Source organism: Leptonotus elevatus, chromosome 16 (assembly GCF_054856555.1).
Source record: "Leptonotus elevatus isolate MCC_2025b chromosome 16, RoL_Lele_1.0, whole genome shotgun sequence".
NCBI lineage: Eukaryota > Metazoa > Chordata > Actinopteri > Syngnathiformes > Syngnathidae > Leptonotus > Leptonotus elevatus.
This window is the reverse complement of record NC_141254.1, coordinates 3,338,792-3,359,402: the sequence shown is the minus strand read 5'-3', so window position 1 is coordinate 3,359,402 and position 20,611 is coordinate 3,338,792. Positions and strand designations below refer to the sequence as shown.

The 20,611-nt window shown below is 39.0% G+C and overlaps 1 protein-coding gene across 3 annotated transcripts in view; it reads right to left on the bottom strand.

Moving 5' to 3' along the window:
• robo3 (roundabout, axon guidance receptor, homolog 3 (Drosophila)) overlaps positions 1-20,611 on the bottom strand; it is a 121,543-nt gene that overhangs the window by 34,766 nt on the left and 66,166 nt on the right. For 2 of the 3 annotated variants that reach the window (XM_086098644.1, XM_086098645.1), the window contains exons 8-11: positions 20,404-20,575; positions 13,745-13,950; positions 6,313-6,394; positions 4,215-4,383 (exon numbers count right to left, since the gene is read on the bottom strand). In XM_086098644.1, coding sequence (XP_085954770.1) covers positions 4,215-4,383; positions 6,313-6,394; positions 13,745-13,950; positions 20,404-20,575 — 629 coding nt within the window. The remainder of the gene's footprint in view (positions 1-4,214; positions 4,384-6,312; positions 6,395-13,744; positions 13,951-20,403; positions 20,576-20,611) is intronic. The other variant, XM_086098646.1, reaches the window with a different exon arrangement.

Sequence of the window (20,611 nt, the reverse complement as noted above, 5' to 3'; positions counted from 1 at the left end):
CTTGGGTGGTTAAACTCCGAAAATGAGTTCAAACTCCGAGGCATTTCTTACTCAGATTTTTTGGTTGAAGTCCGATATGGACGAGTTCCGAGACGTTCAAACTCTGAGGTTCCACTGTAATTCTTATTTTATTCCATAAAATGTTATTCATTTATTCCCAACAGTCTATTCTCTTCATTTCATAGCCTTCCTCTTGGCTCAGCTTCAAGTAAATGAAAGTCAATGTTTGATAATTTTCTCCAATAAGATTTCAACCTTTATGTGCTGCCATGTCAATGTAATCTGCCCAGGACCTTCAGAATCTGTGTTGGCTGATGTAAATTAAACTATATTAGCAAGACGATTAGTTCTTTAACACAGTAGGCCCAAACCACCGGTATGGACCAGTGAAAGGATAAAAAACGTACTGTACTTCTGGTTTATTTATTATCCAAAGCTAAAAAACATTTTATTTTGAAAAGTGACCAGATTATATCTATTACAACTGCCTATGACAGACTTTTGACACATGTCAATATGCTAATTCTCTCAGTCACATAGCGCTGATACTAAATCCACATGCTAGCAAAATGTGTAAAAAAACAAAACAAGACATATTTGGAAAATTTATTTTCAATGGGGAAAAGGCCCTGTGATAAGACAACACGAGCTTATGACCAAGAAGAAAGAGAAAGGTGCATTCACATACAATAGCAGGAGACCTCCGAACAACTTGAACAACTGATTTACACCGACAGATGATTCTTGTGCATGAGGCCCACTCTGCACAATGTGTGTCGAGCAACTCTTTACTTAGCATTATGTTGAGTTATTCAGGGTCTTTGTTTTTGTTCTGCCTTGTTATGTTGGCATATTTTTAAAGAGGATTAAAGCCAGTAAAGTGAAAAAAAAGGGTTGGCATGATTCTCACTTTATTCTCAGAATTCTGACTTTAAAGTGACAATTTTGACTTTAATCTCAGAATTTTCAATTTTAAGTGAGATTTCTGACTTGCTATAAATTGTGGGGGAAGTCAGAAAGTCAGAATTCTAAGAATAAAATCAGATTTCTCACATTACAGTCAGAATTCTGTGATTAAAGTCAGAATTCTCACTTTTCAAAGTCACAATTCTGAGATTAAAGTCAGAATTCTCACTTTTTAAAGTCACAATTCTGAGATTAAAGTCACAATTCTGACTTTAATCTCAGAATATTGAGATTAAAGTCAGAATTTTAAAGTGAGAATTCTGTCTTTGTGACGTAGCGCTATGAATTGTGGGGGGAAGTCAGAAAATCAGAATTCTGAGAAAAAGTCAAAATTCTGAAATTTAAATCAGAATTGTCACTTTAATCTCAGAATTCTCACTTTAATCTCAGAATTCTCACTTTAATCTCAGAATTTTGAGTTTAAAGTGAGAATTCTGACTTTGTGATGTTGCTCTATGAATTGTGGGGGGAAGTCACAATTCTGAGAATAAAGTGAAAATTCTCACTTTTAAGTCAAAATTCCGAAATTAACTCTTTGACTGCCAGACGTTTTCAGAAAAGGGATGCCGTCAGTGCCAGCCGATTTAAGCATTTTGACTGATCTTTCAAGGTCCACAGAAAATGTTCTGTTTGGACTATGGAAACACACATACTACCAAATGAAAGATTGGACTTTCATCTTTCATCAGAAAAAAAAAAAGTTTGTTTCTACCTTATTCCGTTCTTTAGTAATCAACAATAGAAAATGGTTAGTTTCACCCGATTTCGCTTGTTTTGGACTCAAATACGGAGAAATCAAGCTTTTAGTGAAACGATATTATTTCATGCATTCTAGTGAATTTTACACTTCTTTTTGTCCATGAATGATGCCACAAACACCTAAATAGTGCTTTACTTCTATAAAACACTACCACCAAGAATGAAAAAGTGTTTTTTGATAGCAAAATACATTTATTTACATTCAACAGTGTAACAATTTGACAACAATTTGGCAAACTATTTACAAATGTGTGCAACTGTGGTGCTATTTACAAATATGTGGATGTTTCAACGACAGTTTTTCTTTTTGTGTAACACTCTCCTGCTTGCAAGGAGACGCAACAGCATTTGCACAACAGATTGCCTCTTCGCGTGCTCCACTTTCTTGCAGGCCGTTTTTTCCGGGGAATAGCAAGTATATACTGCAGTGTGTGTTGCCATCAAGTCTAATATCAGGATCATGCTACGGTTACGTTACGGTGGTGTTACGTCTGGCTTCCTCATGTCCTTCAGTTGCTATACCGGGTTGTAAGAGATGTTCTGATCCATCTTATCCACTCCATTCATGGTGGCATCGTAGTCCAAAAACAGTGTCTTCTCCGTGATCAGACTGTACCCGCTCCTCCGATGAATATGCATTGGACTCGGGGTACTCTTCATTGTCCGACAAAATGTCCGCATGTGCAGCTCCCGCGTTAGCAGCGCTAGCCGGTGATGCTTTATGACGTGAGAATAAAGGCCGCGTCCAACTGTGGCGTCAACCTCGGGATTCACCATCATCATCATCATCAATCTGCATTGGTCGATTCTTTTCGACAACTCTCCATCGCCCGATCGAATGTCCGATTGTGTAGAAGTACCCGGTCAGTTATTGTGCGCGTTTTCCGGCGTTAGCAGCGCTAGCCGCGCTTAGCCGGTGAGGCTTACTACGTGATCATAACGGTCGCGTCAAGGCTTCCAACTTTGGCGTCAAGCTCGGAGTCATCATCATCGTCGACATCAATGCGCTTTTTAGTATTGATCGATGCTTTCCGTCTTTGAAAAAAATGCTCAAGCGTGAGCTGCTTGCAACCGGTTGCTTGATCAGCCATTGTGGCTTCATCAGCCATTGTCTCCTCAACACTCTAGCTCCGCCTCACGTCTTCTACTGACGCCCACGGTGGGCGGCCCATCCAACCTTGTGCAAAGAGAGTCATCGCTGCCATCTAGGGGCCAAAACGAGTCATTATACTAACCAGATCTGCTTGATACTTTCAGCACAGCTGCCCAAGGCTTTCCTCCACCCGTTTCCAAAAAAACCCAAAAAAAACATAGTGAACTTCTTTTAACGTCCTCGGCGCCCTTCCGTAGGTTTATGCTAAACGTTTTATAACGTTTATGGCGGTCAAAGAGTTAAAGTCAAAATTCTGGGTATAAAATCTGAATCCTGCCAACCTTTTTTTTCACTTCACTTTACTGGCCCTAATTTTCTTCCGTACAGGACACTGCTAATATGGTTACATAAAAATGTGGCTCCACGCTTATTGTTAGTGTATAAAATACCTATTTTTATGGTGTTTGTGCTACTAGTAGAGGTACATAAAAATAAACAGTGGATTTGCGTTTGCTGTTGTAGAATTTCATTAATCAGCCACCGCCCCTGGTTACTGGCCCGCGTTATAAATTAGTGTACTTGAACTGGTCCATGGCGGAAAAAAGGTTGGGGACCACTACTCTAACCAAACAGATTTTAGATTCATCTTCACAAGATGGCTCTCAATTACATCATCATTTTTATGTGCTCTGGTTGACTGGTTGGAGCAAAACTCATTTGTTGTGATTTTATCATCTAATTAATCAGTGTGAGCTTCTCGAGATGTGTATGTGAAAAACGTCTATGCTGTTGTACAGAATGTATAGTATAGATTCTGCTTTCTATAACTGTGACGTGATAGTGGTTATATTAAGAGGTGGATTAAATTGGGTAAATCCACACTGAAGGCCCAGGGACCAAACCCCTGTTCAACACAAAACTTTTGACCATTTTACCACAAAGGTAATCACAGAATTATTCTATAATGATCAAAACTAAAGGTTAGTCTCACAAGTATGTGTAAAATACTGTGGTTATGATGTCTTTGTTTGATTCATTATTTGAAATATTTTTTTGTTTTTTTATCTATTCGTTAAGCGGTAAGAGACTGACGGTTGCCTGAATCGTAGTCAAATCATGAGCAATTTCTGCCCCTCATAGTTACTTCAAATAGTCTTTACAGGTTTTATGTGGGCAATTAGACCTCGGAAAGACTTGAGAACTATGAAATAAGGTCTAAATTGCAAATGCTACTTTAAAAATAGCATACAACAAAAGCATTGCCAGGAAATGTGTTCTAATTTGGTATTAGAGGTTGTTCTTACCATTCATCTTCACATTTGCTACTATGACTGCCAAAAAATGTGAAAAGTAAAAGTGTGAAAAAATAATTTGATTCATGATTCATAAAAGTCACCTGAAGGCCTCAACAATGTAGGAGGTCACTGCAGCTCCTCCCTCATGCGCATTGGGTTGCCATGTCAGAGAGACACTGTTCTTGGACACATCTGTGACAATGGGTTTGTGTGGCGGACCTGGCAACTGGAAAGGCTCAGTGGTCTGAGAAACTGATGGGTCTGCATTCTCTGTATGGGAAAAGAGAGTGATAAATAAATGCAGTCTGAGACATAAACACTTGAAAATACTGATACTTTCACCATGCAAGTACATTGAGAATTTTTTTTTTGATACTTAAGTACAGCAAATGACAGATATTGTAAGACTTTTATTCACATAACATTCTATAATGTGCACATTTTTTGTGTTTAAGAGAAGGCTAACGTTTTCCCTTAAAGGCGCAGTGTGTAATAAATGACCACTAGATGTCGCTATAGCATAGAATTCACCCGAAGCAAATGCATTTAGAAGCACACACACTACGACGGCTCAGCGAGACCGCACTCCACAAGCCTGTCGACACACTGGGTCCGACACTGTAAGGACTGCAACGGTTTCAGATTTTGGTGTACGATTATAGTCTGAGAGAAAACCTTGGTTTTACGGTTATTCTTATAGACAGTTTAGAAAAAAATCACATCAGCATTCAATGTTTATTTTTAACATTAAATGACTGAAAAAAAAAAAAAAGTTGCTGCCTTTTAAAACTAATAAGCGAATATAAACATATTATAGTTTCAGAACTTGAAAAGCTCAAAATGGCTTTAACTTTAGGTTTATTTTAACAAAGTGAAAATAAATAACATAATAATAAAATATAAAGTATGGGTCCGGGCACTATGTATAACAAGTGGACGGTATGTACCCTGATTTTTTTCATAAAAATTGTTTTTTTAAATAATTTTTTTTTCATCTTTCAATTTCTTTCCATGTCAATCATACTTACAGGTGAAATGCTCGTCCACAGCCTTTAAACTGGCGATTTGTGCAGTTTACCACTATACATGTAGGCATTTTTTCAGCCAAATGCGTATGCCGAGATACGTTTCTTGGGAGTCCCAAGATGGCGGCCCCGCGGCTTCAAAAGTCTTGGGCCGAATTTGTCGGCTGCATGTCGTCACTAAAGGCACGACACGACAGCACATGAATGGATTGTCAATGCTGCTTGTCGGTAGCGCATTGACCAACAGTCCATTCATGTGTAAGTCCGTGCGTGCTGTCGAGTCCCGCCGGGAGTGTCGTCATGCAGCCGGCAAATTCGGCATTCGGAGGACCCAGCCTTGTGAATTTGGACATAAACTCGGCCTATGGCCTATCCAGTAAGGCTGAGAACATCTTGACTTTTCATGATTTTGAAGCTTACTTGGCAATTTTTTATCCATCCAAATTTGGCTTAAAATGCTTCTCTTTGACGTGCCAAATTTATAGGACATCTTTATTTATTTACAGGGCTTGTAGCTCTGTGTGATAGCATAACACTTAATGGAGGAACTCTAGACATATTGTATTTAAAAAAAAAACATGGAACTCCCCCCCAACCCCCCCAGAATATTTGAAGTCCAATAAGATTGATGTTACCTTCTTCAGATAATTCTCAATCCAATTTCAGTTATGTTGCTTAATCATCCTTCATGAATAATTCTTATAATAGTTGGTTGTTGCTTTATTGTTATTACTTGCCCAACAGCAAACCCTTTTTCTTCCAGTTTGGATTAGATGTTACTTTTTCTTCTGTCCCCCTCAATGCTGTTTTTTGGGAAGTGACGGATGACGGAAGTGCCCTTCTAATAACTCATTTGCTCCCAAAAACGTATAAATGCTTACGTTTTTTTTTCATGCTAGAGCATACAGAAGGCTTTGATGCAGCCTCTGAACTGAAGAGGGCTGCTTGAAAAATGGTAGTTATTACAAAAACGGCCATCAAGTGGCAGCAGAGTATAAGAGATCAACCAGGGTGATGTTGCAACTGGCTGGGAGTGAATGAGTTAATAAACATTAGGTTATACAGATGTAACAACTTTTATAGTGTATCATGATGATGGACTTCTTATCTCAGTCCAGTGCAGCATTAACATCACATTTGCTGAGATTGAAAGCACGTCACAGAGACAACCTACCTTCGACTGTGAGCACTCCACTCCAACTCGTCTCACCGCTGGAGCTGGCAGCCAAGCACGTGTAAACGCCAGAGTCGGTTTCCTGGCAACGTAAAAATAGATGTGTGTCATCAGTTTAGTGTGTGTGAGTAACAGTCTGTGCTTTAATGTACTCATTAGCAGTGATGTGACCAAATGACATATCTTTTAAAAGCAGACGGTATTGTGCGCCATTGAGCTACAAGGAAGCTGGCAGAACATTGAGCACTAATTAACGGCCAACCAGGTGACAGCACGTTCAGTGACACTGGTTTGAAAAGTTGAAGGCAGAAGACAATTTGCACGAGTGTTTGAAAGAGATACAGATGCATAAATAAACTGAAAATGGTCTGACTTGATTTTCAATTTGTCAAATGCATGTCAATACTCATTACTTATAGCTCAATAAATTGCTTTGACTTTTGATATTTTGTCATTCAATGTATAACTTACTGTATATTCTTAGTGGATTTGCAGTATTTGAAGTCAAGGCTAAAGTCAAGCTTCTGTCTTTTATGCTCTCATCTACAGTAATCCCTAGCTGCCAGAGCAGGAGATTTAAAGGAAGGATCAAAGACAGAATTTTAATGACCAGTTAGAACTTGAGACATTTCTGAAGCACCTGTCTTTAAACCCAACAGCTACTTAGTATTCAGGACAAGACACATGCAAATAAAATTATGAAGTGTGCAATAAATCTACCCGCTGGTGCACACATGCGCCATGCTAGAGTTTTTAAGGGCAAGGCAGATGATATACAGATTGTAAAACTGCTTACAACAAGCAAAGACATATTACACAGACTCCCATCTGAGGAAAAAAGAGATTAATTTGCCTTTGGTTGAATATTGTGATACTATACATTTGTGTCAGTCTGTTGACTAAAGACCCACAGACGACCAATGACACCAGAAGAGATCCTGGGCTAAAAAGCTTCATTAAAATGTCTAAGGTCACATCCAAGCACAAATAAAATAAAATACGATTTCTAAATAGATCCCACAGCTACTTAGTGTTACCTCGCTAGCCGCTTTTGTGTTCTTGAAGACTCGTAGCCTAATACTGGCCATAACCCTAAAACCGTAGACAAGTTACACAGGTATGTGTACTTCTATGAACAGGGGTGCATATAAGAGGTGCGCCAGTGCGCATAAGCAAAACAAATTGAATATTGTGCTATAGTTTATGTCTGTCTGTGCGCCTTTGCACACTTAAAACCCATATCCCAACTTTTCACAGTCAATTCGAAGTCAAGTCATCTACCACAATGATTGCTTCTGAGGGATAGCTTCAAAATAAAAGCAAAAATAATAACAATAGCATGCATTGCATAGAAGCCTATCAACAATTGTTGTAGCAGCGAGCTCATGTAGGATGTGAGTGATTGAGGGATGGCGGACCCAAATGCAGGAAAATAAGGCAGTGAAACAGGAATCAAGTGCAATGCGTGGTACTTTAATGAAACATAGGGAAAAACGTGAGCAGACATCCATGACTGGGCAGGACGTGACTAGACTGGTCGCCATAATTGGAACGAGCTAATTTGCTGTGGAGTGGCTATGACTTTACTGGGGCTATGGCCTGGCTGTGGCGAAGATGGCCTGACTGTGACGAAGACGACTTGGCAGTGACGAAGACGACTTGGCCGTGACGACGACGACTTGGCCGTGACGACGACGGCTTGGCCGTGACGAAGACGACTTGGCCGTGACGAAGACTTCACACACGAACTTCCACACATACCGTAGACAATGCACCCACACTGACTGGACAAACCCTGCAAACTAAATACAACTCTGCTAATTACTTGACAAGACACACCTGGGGAAGACACAAGCGGCTGCGGGCACTGATAGGTTGACACACAGGGGAAGGGAAGACACACAGGCGGACGTGGTTACACATAACGAGACGAGGGGAAAGACAAGGAACACAAAACAAAACACTGAACACACAGACGAAAAGGAACATGAACACCCAAAATCAAACAAAAACCCGTCCCCACAGAACTGAAATGTGACAACTAATGGTACAGTCACTGTGAGTTGGCCAAATGAGTGCAGGCAGGAGAGCTGCCGGCTTCAATATTTATATTTGTGTCGCTGTGCCGCGGCTTTGACAGTCCAAAATATGTTGATATGTGGTCCGTTAAACAAAAAATTAGTGGACAACGGTTGGCTGCGCTAGAGAACTGTAAATGCCTGCATTGTTTTAATAAGAGGCCATTGTGTGTCCCCGGTACGTTTTTGTTGTTGTAACTAGGAAATGAGCAGGAAAAAAAAACTGAAAATAAAACAGAAGTTTATTCAGTTACCGTAAAATCCCGTACATAATACGCACCCATCATTAATACGCCCCCCAAAATCAGCCTTTAAAAGTAGTGTTAGTGTCTAGATCTTTGGGAAGACGAGAGTGTATCGTGGATCACTCCAAACAAAGGTCGTGGGAAAGAAAACAGCATTCGAAGCGGAAATAGCTCCAGCACAACTTTATTGTCTTGTCTCGCTCTCAAGTCACAACACAACAACCGTCAAAATCGCTTCCCCCTCCTTTTCATGTATCCTTCCCGCAAATCGCGCTCACCTACAATAACTCTGTTCCCCCAAATCAGAAACAAAATAGATCCCCCACAAATACATATATCAATGTTAAAATAAATCCCCTTACAGTAGTTTTTTCTTTATACCTGTGTATAATATGCTACTGTCTATTATCATCTGGCCGCAAGTGCATGTTTTGAAAAAAAAAAAAAATTGAAGTAAACAATTGTGACGTAGACACTTCCGCCTACGTAGGCAGTAATGTACATTAAGCCTATTTTAGGTGCCATGGGTAATAAACTATCATATTACAAACTCACCCGTGAACGCAATTTAGTAATCTAAGACACTCAATCCAATGCAGTGTCATGTTGAACAGGTTGTAGAAACAGATAAGATTTGATGATGTAACGAACTGTATTAAATTTTATTGTTGAGTGTTGCTGTTGAGTGGTTCTATTGAAGATGACAAGCTAAGTACTGCTATGTACGAGCGTGTAAATGCACCACTTGTTCACGCTGGTTGTTAGATGTTATGCCAATGTAGTTACACCCGGAAAAAAAGTACCCCTGCCCCTCGAATAGACGTGGCTGTTCTAATTTTGGTGCGTCAAATAAATGATCAAATAAGTCGACGTAACCCATGCAATGTGCTCACTACTATTCACTGCTGTTTGTTGAATTGAATGAGTATTTCGATGGATGTTTGAGATGTCCTACTGTGTGAGTGGCCTGTGAACAAACCCCGAGTCAACTATGGAACACGAGTGAGAACAGTACTTGCTTTCTTCATCTCCATGCAGCTATCAATCGATGAATGCAAGCGCTGTTTAAAAAAATAATTTTTATGCAAAGCCTTGTTTATAAAACTGAAAATCACATTTTCATTATTATTCACAAACATGTTGAAAACACTGGCAAAAAGAGCTTGCATGGCCTTAGCTGATCTCTTATACTCTGCTGCCACCTGCTGGCCATGTTTTTTGTAATCACTGCCATTGCTTTAAGCAACCAAACTTTTTCCAAATTCAACATCCCCCATGTCACTTCATGTCACTGAATCAAGGACTATTGCACAGATATTCTAACTTCTCAGAGCACAACGTGAATACTTGCTGTTATTTTCCAATTGAAAAAGTCAGACGTGAGATTAAAAAAATAAAAATTGCAACTAATGCCTTGCTGAGCTGAGAGTACGTTTAACCATTTTCCTCTCCAATCTCTGTAGGCCAGCTCACATCGTTAACACTGACAGAAGCATTAGTCAAGCCTTGAGGGGTTTGTAAGTGTTCCTTGCAGGACAGGGAATAAGTCGTGCACACAACATCCCTTTTTGCTCTTACTCACTTACTACAGGCCATGACCTTGGGGCAACTTGTGGGCAGGTTAATGGTGTGTCTATCTGAGGGCGTACAATACAGTTCCCCAGAGGGGGAATTGGCATGGGGGGTGGGTGGGGTAAACTACCGCAGCACTTGACTATTAATCAAAGCAGCTAAGGTCCTGCGTGAAACAGATTGCTGAAAAATGGATGAGCTAAGAGGAAGAGAAGAGACTAAAAGGGAGGGAGGCCAGAGAGATAACTGCAAGCTAAATAGAGAATCTGTTAGTATACAGCGCTTAAGAAATATGGTAAACATGGTTTCATCTACTGGAATGGTTAATAAGAAGTGTGTAAGCTCTTTAACCTAAATAATGATGACTGGTTTTAAATATTAAATATTACAACATAGTTAAGATTGTTATCCACACATTCAAATACTGTTTCATATATAAAGGGATTTTCTCTTTGCCGTTTGAGTTACAATTAAATAGTTAAGGCCTGGGTATCGATTCTAATTTCCTCAATCGATTCAATTTCGATTCACAAGAGTTAATTTCTATTAGATTTTCCTCAATTTGATTCACTTAAATTCAATCCGATATTAATTATTGACCATCACTTCTTAAATATCAAGCAAATGATGGAAACTCCACACACATTTAATTCCAAATTACATTTTGCAAAGGCTGGTTAAATGATTTTGTTTATTAATGACCACGTGAAGTAACACGTGTTACAATCACTTAACTCATTCACTCGCAGCCATTTTCACTGAAGCAACCCCCTTCACTCCCGGCTATTTTACTGGATTTTGACTGATTTTGCAAGGCCCTCAGTTCTATTGCTATAAAAACATGGAATCTACCAAAAGGAAGATTAGCGTATCTTCTTTCATCCGGAAAAAGGTATATTTCTATCTGTTTCCGTTTTGCTGCAATTAGCATTGGAATATAGCTAAGTTTCATCATTATTCACAAATATATTTAGAAATGTGAGTAAATGAGCTTTTTTTCAACGTGGCCCTGGTTGATCTATTTTGCTCTGCTGCTGAATTATAACTACCATTTCTTTGCAGTTGAAAGGCTGCATCAAAACCTTCTGTATGCTAGCATTAAAAAAAAACGTTAAAAAAAACAAACAAACACAAATACGACTTTGGGACACTTAAAACATTTAAAATAGAACATATTTAGTTTTAACATAGTATAGTTTTTGGAAGCAAATGAGTCAAGTGTTATACTGTACAACATTGACATCAGCAAGGATGAGATGAAAATATTTTCATAATTAGAATTCAATAATTGCAAATATAAATGAAAGATTCTGAATGGTCTTAAAGTGCAATACATCAGGTCTTTCGTAAAACACTTTTAAATGCACGTGAACAGTACATTTCAACAAAACAGTAAGATACAAAAAATGTGGCCTTTAAAATTCTATTTTCTTTGAATTCATGGGAAAAAGAGATATTAAAATAATCAAATCATGGCTTCATGAATCGATATCAGGCTCAAAGAGGAAAATCGACTCAATATTGATTATTCTATTTTTTTAACACAACCCTAGTTATGCGTGTGTCCATTCACTGATGTCAACTGGGTCAATATTATTAGTGCAAACAATTGCCACACAATGGCCAGAAAAATAATAATAATTCAACCTCGGTGGCGATCTGTGCTCTGTTGCCAATATAAAATCTTTCCTGTCCATTACAATAACCTTAAAATGCCAACTTTTTGTACATACATGTACATACATACATACATTTAGCACAAGGGTGTCAAAGTCAACCACACAGTGGGCCACAACTCAAGGGACATTTGAAGTCACGAGCCAAACAAGTTTTTTTTTTTTAACAGACTAAATGTCATGATCTGTGTTTTGTCTGGTTTTATTTATATTTTAGTTGTCATATGTTCCCTGTGTCCCTGTTGTCATAGGCTTCATGTTCCCAGGTCCTCGCTCCTCACTCCTTTGTTTACTAGCACCTCTCACCAGAAATTTCATCCAGGACTCCCCCCAATGCACACATTGCATATTGGAAATTAATTGTAATGTATTTTAAAAAGAATACATGTTGCTTGTGCATTACTTTGAATGTTTTTAACTTTTTTTTTTATCTCACCAAAGAGCAATAATAGCAAGTAACAAACTTTAGAAAAACAGATAGTTATAAGTGTGCATGTTTATCTGTTAGATGAGTAGTAACGTCATCAAACATTTACTGCATTGGCTAAAATTAGTTTTACTACAGAACTTGAGACAAAATGTTCGATACCACTTTTTTTCAGGCTGACACCAGTATGACTATTCAACTCTTGACTAGTCACCGATACCACTAGTACTTTTGATACATAAATAGATAGAGAGAGAGAGAGATAATTAAGCTAAGAGTCATGCATGTTAACTACACGGGTAAGTTCCACGCCATGTCCCACAGGATAGAAGTAATTACTTGCTGAGCCAGATGTGGCCAGTGGGCCAGGAATTAGACACATAATTTAGCAGAATGGCAGAAAAAACACAATTTAACTCTGACATATTCAAATTTCATTTCATGATGTCTTGGATCCTGTGGGACCCATGGGCGGTATGACTGTCTGGCAAAGATTCCACGGCAATAGTATCTCACTGCCAGCATCTGAGGAACAATCAGACCATCTGTTCCCAGACCGAGACCTAGATTAGACTGATTTATTTACATGCATGATTTCAAAATTAATGTGATTTCTTAATGGTAAATTTATTTAGCGGTTGATGCTTAATGTGATTAATGTGCCTTATCTCTTGATTTAAGCCTTACAGTTAGTACATGTTAAGTTAAAGGGAAATTTAGCGACTCATCGTTTTAGTACTTGATTAATGATTTTAGTCATTAGACTCTTTTATATATATATATGCCAACTGAATTTTCCCCATAAATCATGATGAAATAGCAAACACTGACCCTGCAAGACAGGACTGATTACTCTGATGACTCTTAAGGAAAGGTCAGTGTTTTATGAAAAACAGTACACAGTTTATTTAGTGTACTAGATGCTCCATCAACAGGAATTAATATTATTGTTTGGTGAAGCACAAATGGATTGTGAAGTATTTTCCTTACTTCATCTCCAACTCAATCTTCGTTGAGGTCTTAAATGTACTGATGTGCTGAGAATTCAATCACAAGTTTCAACAATCGTTAATCATTAAAAGCCACCATAAATCAATGTGTGAATCTCCTCAAGTCACTTCAATGCTTTGGTGACCTCAGGTGATGTATCATACCCCAAAAGGACTTCATGCTAATGAAAACCATTTGGCACAGGAGTACAAAAGTCCAAATGATTGCTAATGGCCTTGCATAAACATTATCATGGTGATCACGAATCACAGTCGTGATTTTGAGAATATATTTTAGGGCTCTTGTCCTTTTCACTGACTTAATAAATTGTTATTTATCCTTTACGATAAATAGAATCATTTTACAGAGAGTTGCAGATACATTTAAATGTAAAAAAAAAAAAGTTCAATGTCAATGTAAATACAACATCCAACTTTTACGTACCTGAAGATTGGTAATTTGGAAGGTACCATTTTCCATCAGGTTTATTCGACCGTCATTCACCAGAATCCTCTGGCCGTCTTTCTCCCACTGAATACTGGGAACAGGGTTCCCCATGATGTGGCAGTGCAACTGTACTGTTGAACCTGGTGCATATGTATGATTTGTTGGTCCTTGCCGGATGATGGGAGGAACATGATCAGAAGGCGCTGTGGGGATTTAAAAGTTGAATAAACAAGTTATTTAAGAGTTACAGGCATCTACTTTAAATATCATTCAATGACAGTTAGTAAACCATCAGGCTAAATAATATGATATCCTTTCGTAAATCTTCTGTCCACATGACTTGATAAGGCTGTTGCACTGAAACTATGTTGATAGCCACGTTAAATTCCAGCCTCACAATCCATTAAATAATCTGACATTTAGCCAGATACATTTTAATTCCTTTGCTACATGAGAAAATTAACACCAAGCATTCTGGTACAATGAATACTAGTAATAATCTGTTTGGGACGGTTGCAGAATATCTGCACATTAAATTCCCTGATCATATGTAGCCGAACTAATAAATATTCAAAACTCATTTGAATTAAATATGCTGTACAGCAGAGGTGGCAAATCCAGGTCCAGAAAGTAAAATCCCTGCCACAGTTGGGCTTTAAGTTAGCCCCTAGCTCCCTAGCTAGCTGCCCGGGAGTTCGTTTACCTGCGAGGGACCTAGCTAGGGTTTTTACTTTCTGGACCTGGATTTGCCACCTCTGCTGTACAGTGTACATTTTATCACAGCAAGTCTTGCCATTTCCTATCCTACAGAAATAAAAAGCTAGCCACCTGGTTACTGTGGCTTTATTACTGGTATTCATATGTATTTTTGAGACATAATCATATCAAAACAAAAATATCAATATTAACAAGGTATGTTCGATACCCATTTTTTTCAGACTGATGCCAGTACGAGTACTCAACGCTTGAGCAGTGACCAATACCAAGTAGGCCTACTGACACCATTAGTACTTTTGATACAGAAAATGTCCCCAAAAAAGACAATAACAGATCATTTAAGTTGTCGTGCAACAACGCTAACAATCGATTTGAACCTTTTCAGTCGAGTTTCAGGATTCAGGTGTGCTGAAGTGACTAACTATCTTCCCATAACAATGGACTCCAATACATAATCAATATTATTATTACTTGATCTTAGCACTGCCTTCGATACCGTTGATCATAACATACCATTAGAACGGCTCAAAAAATGTATTGGTATTTCAGGTTCAGCACTTGCGTGGTTTCGTTCTTACCTCTCACAGAGAAGGCACCGTGTATTCTATGGCAGCGCAAACTCTGAGTTATGTAACGTTACGTGTGGCGTCCCACAAGTGTCAATCCTTGGCCCTCTCTTATTAAGCATCTATATGCTAATGCTTGGTGATATTATACCTAAATGAAACATTAACTTTTACTGTTATGTCGATGATACTCGATTATATCTGCCTTTAGAAACAACAACCCGCATAACTGCTGTAATCTGGACGCGTGCCTAGCCGAGATTAAACAATGGAGGTCATTTCATTTTCTGCTCCTTAACCCTGATAAAACCGAGACGTTGATTGTTGGTCCCGCTCGTCATCGGCACCTGTTTATAAACACCACTCTAAACCTCGACAGCTGCACTATTAGCCAAAGTGACTCACTAAAAAATCTCTGTGTTATATTCGACTCAACTTTCTTTTTTCAAATGCACATTAGAAATATTACTAGAGCTGCTTTTTTTTCAACTTTGCAACATTGCTCAAATTTGTCCTATTTCATCTGCTAGTGACACAGACACAATAATTCATGCGTTTGTTACGGCTTCGACTACTGTAACGTATTGCGCTCTGGCCTTCCTATGTCTAGTTTTCAAAGTCTATAATTCGTACAAAATGCTACAGCTAGACTACTGATGCGGACAAGAAAGTTTTATTACCCCGATACTAGCCAACTTGCATTGGCTTCCGGTCCACTTGAGATGCGATTTCAAGGTTTTGTTACTTACATATAAAATATTACACGGCTTAGCGCCTTCCTAGGCAGTTGATTTAATAGTACCATACATTCGGACCCGAAATCTTCGTTCGCAACACACTGGTCTTTTGGTGATCCCAAAAAAGAAGTCCGTGGGTTCAAGAGCATTTTTGATTTGGGCTCCTGTGATCTGCAATGCCCTTCCCTCTTAGGTCATAACCTGTAGAAACGTCTAAATCTCGCTGTAAGACTAATTTTTACACTCTTGCATTTAGCTGAATTATGTTGGCCTTGTGACTGCCACTGTTCTCTTTTTACTCCCTTCTCCCTGGCTTGGAGAGGGAGTTAGGTGTCAATGAACCAATTGGATCCTGCTGTACGGCTTGACTGGGATGAGATCTGAGGCAGAAGACCATCTTGAAGTTGTTGCCATGGAGATTTCTGCAATGAACAACCGGGCTTGGTTTGGATGAGTACCCACTCCCCTAACAGTGTCTTCCTGTAGTGCTTCAACTTCTTAAATGGACGTTCGCCCTAGTCTAGTTGAAATTGTTTAGCATCACATACTAAGTAAATTGTAGCCCATTTGGCATCCATTCCAGCCTGGTCATCCTGAAAGGGGGATTTCCACATTTGCGGTCCCTTCTCAAGGCTTATTTTTTTTTGTTTTACCATGCCTTCTTGTGGTTGGATCAGGGGATGTTGTTAATATTTGGCAACTGTGGGCCTGTGAAGCCCTTTGAGACTCTTTTGTGATTAGTTCATTTGTTCCCAAAAACGTATAAATATGTTCTATTTTAAATATTACCATGCTCACAAAGATGTATTTATATGTTAATGGTTTTTTTTTTTATGCAAGGTTTTGATGCAGCCTCTGACCTGAAGAGGACGCGTAAAGCAATGGTAGTTATTACTAAAACGGCCAGCAGGTGGCAGCAGATCAACCAGGGCCATGTTGCAACAAGCTGTTTTCCACACTGTTTTAAACAGATTTGTGAATAATGATGAAACTTAGCTATATTCTAATGCCAAATGCTGCAAAACGGAAACAGATAGAAATATACTTTTTTTCATGTTGAAAGAAGAGACTCTAATCTTTCTTTTGGTAGGTTCTATGTTTATATAGCAATAGAACACAATATTCTGTTAGGCCTTGCAAAATCAGTCAAAATCCAGTAAAACAGCCGGCAGAGAAGGGGGTTGCTTCAGTGAAAATGGCTGGGAGTGAATGAATTAAGGGCTATATAAATAAACTTGACGTCACTTGACTTGAGGAAAGACCTATATATCGCAATACAGCATTTTTCCTCAAAATTGCATGCAATTAATGGCAAATTTCTGTTCTTTTAATTTTTTATTTCTAGCGCTTGATCGTAAAATGACCACGAAAAGGCCCTTTCAGGAGTACAATACCTTGATATAAGGCCGGGTACCGGCTTGATACAGGTACCAGGTATTGTACTTGCCCATCCCCAATATTAAAAATAATATTCAATATGGTGTTTGAGTGGTTAGAATGGCTGCCTCACAGTTTTAATGTTCAGGGTTTGAACATGAAAAACACATATGTTAGTAGTTCATTGAAGACTTTAAAGTGTCTAAAGGCATGAATTTAAGTATGAATGCTTTTTGGGGTGGGGTCTATTTGCGCCCTGTGATGGGCTGGCGACCAATCCTGTATTATTCTGGAACCAACTCAAAATGCGCAAAGCCCATCAAGGAATGGTGCTGGACTAAAACTGTATTTTGAAGGAAGCATATGTTGCAGTTGGGATATTTGCACAGTGCCTTCAACACTTATCTGCTTTGATTACATCAGATAAGACCCCCTGCTGTCTGCTCATTTGGTGGAGGGGTATTTTAATTTGAGACAGATTTGAAGGATGTTTGACTTTACATCAGCGCACATTGAAAGGAGATTAAGCATTGTGCCTCCAACTCAGTGGGAAATGTTTATAGTGCAAGATCCTAAATTGTAATCTAAAAACCAGCAGGAAAAAAAATTCTAATTAAAACTAAAAATCGAATGTATTAAGGGAGTAATTTGTTGTATCTTAAAGCCATTACTTTGGATATAGGATTTAATTGAAATGTAAAATTGTGAAATGTATCTGTAAGGCTTGAAAGTAAAAGTAAAATGTGTTTTCTCTGTCTTTATTCCTCAAAATAAAACAATGGAAACAATCAACCATTAATGCTCCTTTGGAATAAAGTATTACTCTTTACGCTTTAATCAAATGTGGGGGATTGGAGTCACATGACTTGCCAATTTTAGGACTTCCAACTTGCTTAAACTAAAACTTATGCTCAATTTCACTTTGATGTGAAATAAATAAGTTTGCTAGTCCATCCATCCAAGTCTTACAGGTTTTTATTAATATATTGCGCCTTTAATTTGTACCGCAAACCTGGCAACCCCAAGCCACTAGTATGCCATATCAGCACTCGTCCTGAGGCCATCTCATTGCGTAAGTATCACGGAGGGAACTCCGAAGAAGATTATGGGTGCGTTTAGAAATTCACTCTGATGCCCTAAACACAACTGAGAGTGGTGTATTCAGAGAGGCAGAGCGCACTTCCCCACACATTGATTTCTGAAACCACTGTATTGATAGAATAAATGTACATAGGTTATCCTATATTTACTCTTATAGTATTGCAAGACATTTATTCAGCGGTGTGGCTTTGTTTGAATCATGTGAGCTGAAGTTATCTGTGAAGAGAGCAGAGCCCCATGAGAAGGATGCTCCTGCAGCTGCAAAACAGGAACTGTGCTCTTATCACAAGATAGCGGCTGAAACATTTTGCGGATGAACTGTTGAACTTTGACTGGTGAAACCTTCAGCGCCAAACAAAGGCACGTCTGTATTATTATCTGCACAACGAATCATATCTGTGATGGTTGCTGCTGTGTGTTCCCCCAACCTTTAGCACAGCAATGACTGTGTAACCAGGGACCGCCCTAAAAAAATAAAAAGAGAGGGCTGGGCAGAGTGTGTTTCAGAGTGGGAGGAGATTGTAACTGTGCACATCTCTGTCCGTTCTCCTTGTGAGCAAAAATAATCTAATTCTCTTGTCTTCCTTCCTTGTCTGTTGTTTATTAAATGTTCTAGCTCGACTGAACCCGACACCTATGTTATAAACCATAGGTGTCAAACTCCGGTCCTGGAGCGTCGCAGTCCTGCAGGTTTTGGATGTTTCCGTTCTCCAATACAGCTGATATATGATCAGCTCATCAGCAAGCTCTGCATAAGCCTGATAACGATCTTGCTGATTATAATCAGCTTGTTTTGGAAGAGGGAAACCTCCAAAACCTGCAGAACTGCTGCCCTTGAGGACTGGAGTTTGACACCTATGTTATAAACCAATCAGCAGCTCATGTTTTAAATGTCTCCTTTGTACTGTCTGTAACTCTGGGCGCCCCTGTCCCCAGTTGGGGCACATAAAGCACGCGCCGGCATTCCTTTTTTGGGCCACTCTCAAAAACTGAACAGCAAATTTGAGCAACGCCTCTGAAATCCATAAACGCAGGTAGCTAGGCTAGGTTCATAGTTAAGCTTACCGATAGTTGGTCAAACAAACTAAACTTCATGTCAGTTATGCATTTATTTGAAAAGATAAATAAAGAAAAACGATACTGCTAAAAAAACTGACTGTGAACATGTCGTTATAGTCAGTTGTTATGTTGCTGTGCTACCGCCAGTGTGTCTGCCATATGTATTTGATGTGACAGGTCCGCTCGTAAACTAATGCAAGTAAAGGGACTTGAATTTTCATAGTGACAAGGAACAAAGTTAATCAGGCTCATTCCACCGCACCCGCATAGTATACACACACGCACATGTGCACTGTATATATTTAGAAAATGAATGGGCACCAAAGCATGTATTTTTTATGTTCTGATGATTACATGTCTTTACTGCCATACATAGTATGTTTCAATATTTATCATCGGAGTAAGAACGACACATACATTGATAGCTGTCAACACGCATGCAAATGTAGAAAAACACAATATATATTAAATGATCATATCGGCAGGTGGTGGTATTCAGACAAAAGCTTTCATTGTATGAGTTAAATTTACAATTTGCCTAAGCCAAGTAATGACTTGGCTTGCTTGATCCCCCCCCCCCCCACACACACACAGTAACTTGAGGTTTGCACAAAACTTGAAGGTTAAGAATTGAAATTTACTTGTGACTTGCACATAAGTGATTTATTTCCACCTATGGCCTGCAGTGATTTGCATGAACATGAATAGAAGTAATTTTTCTGACACTTTCTGACATTTTAATACAAATTGGGATAGAAGTAACACGCAGGTCAAAGATCCATTGATCTGGTTCTAGAAAATGTAAATGTTTGTTTAGTGATATGTTTGGTCAAACTTCTAATTGCTGAATTTGTATTTCAGGTCAGGAACTCTTTCATTCTTAAGGACTGGAATCAGCTCATCAGCAAGCTCAGCAGAAGCTCAGCAGAAGCCTGATAAGGATTCTGATCTTTAGAATCAGGTGCATTGGAGGACAGAAACATCTAAAACTTGCAGGACTTCGGCCCTCGAGGACCAGGATTGGGGAAGCCTGCATTAATCTATCAATTTGCATATGCTGGCCCACATAGAATTGTGCGTGCGTCTGTATGTCACTCACCGCTTTCCACCTCTAACAGGGCTTTTGTCAGTATGCTGCCTGCCACACTGATAGCTTGGCAAATGTAGTAGCCGGAGTCCTCAACATGGACATCAACGATGGTTAGCTCACCGCTTAGCGACACAGAAAAACGGCCTTGTTGCGACTGCTCCTGAATAGGGAACAGCAAAATCTGAAGAAGAAACAGCAACATGCAAATGAACTTCAG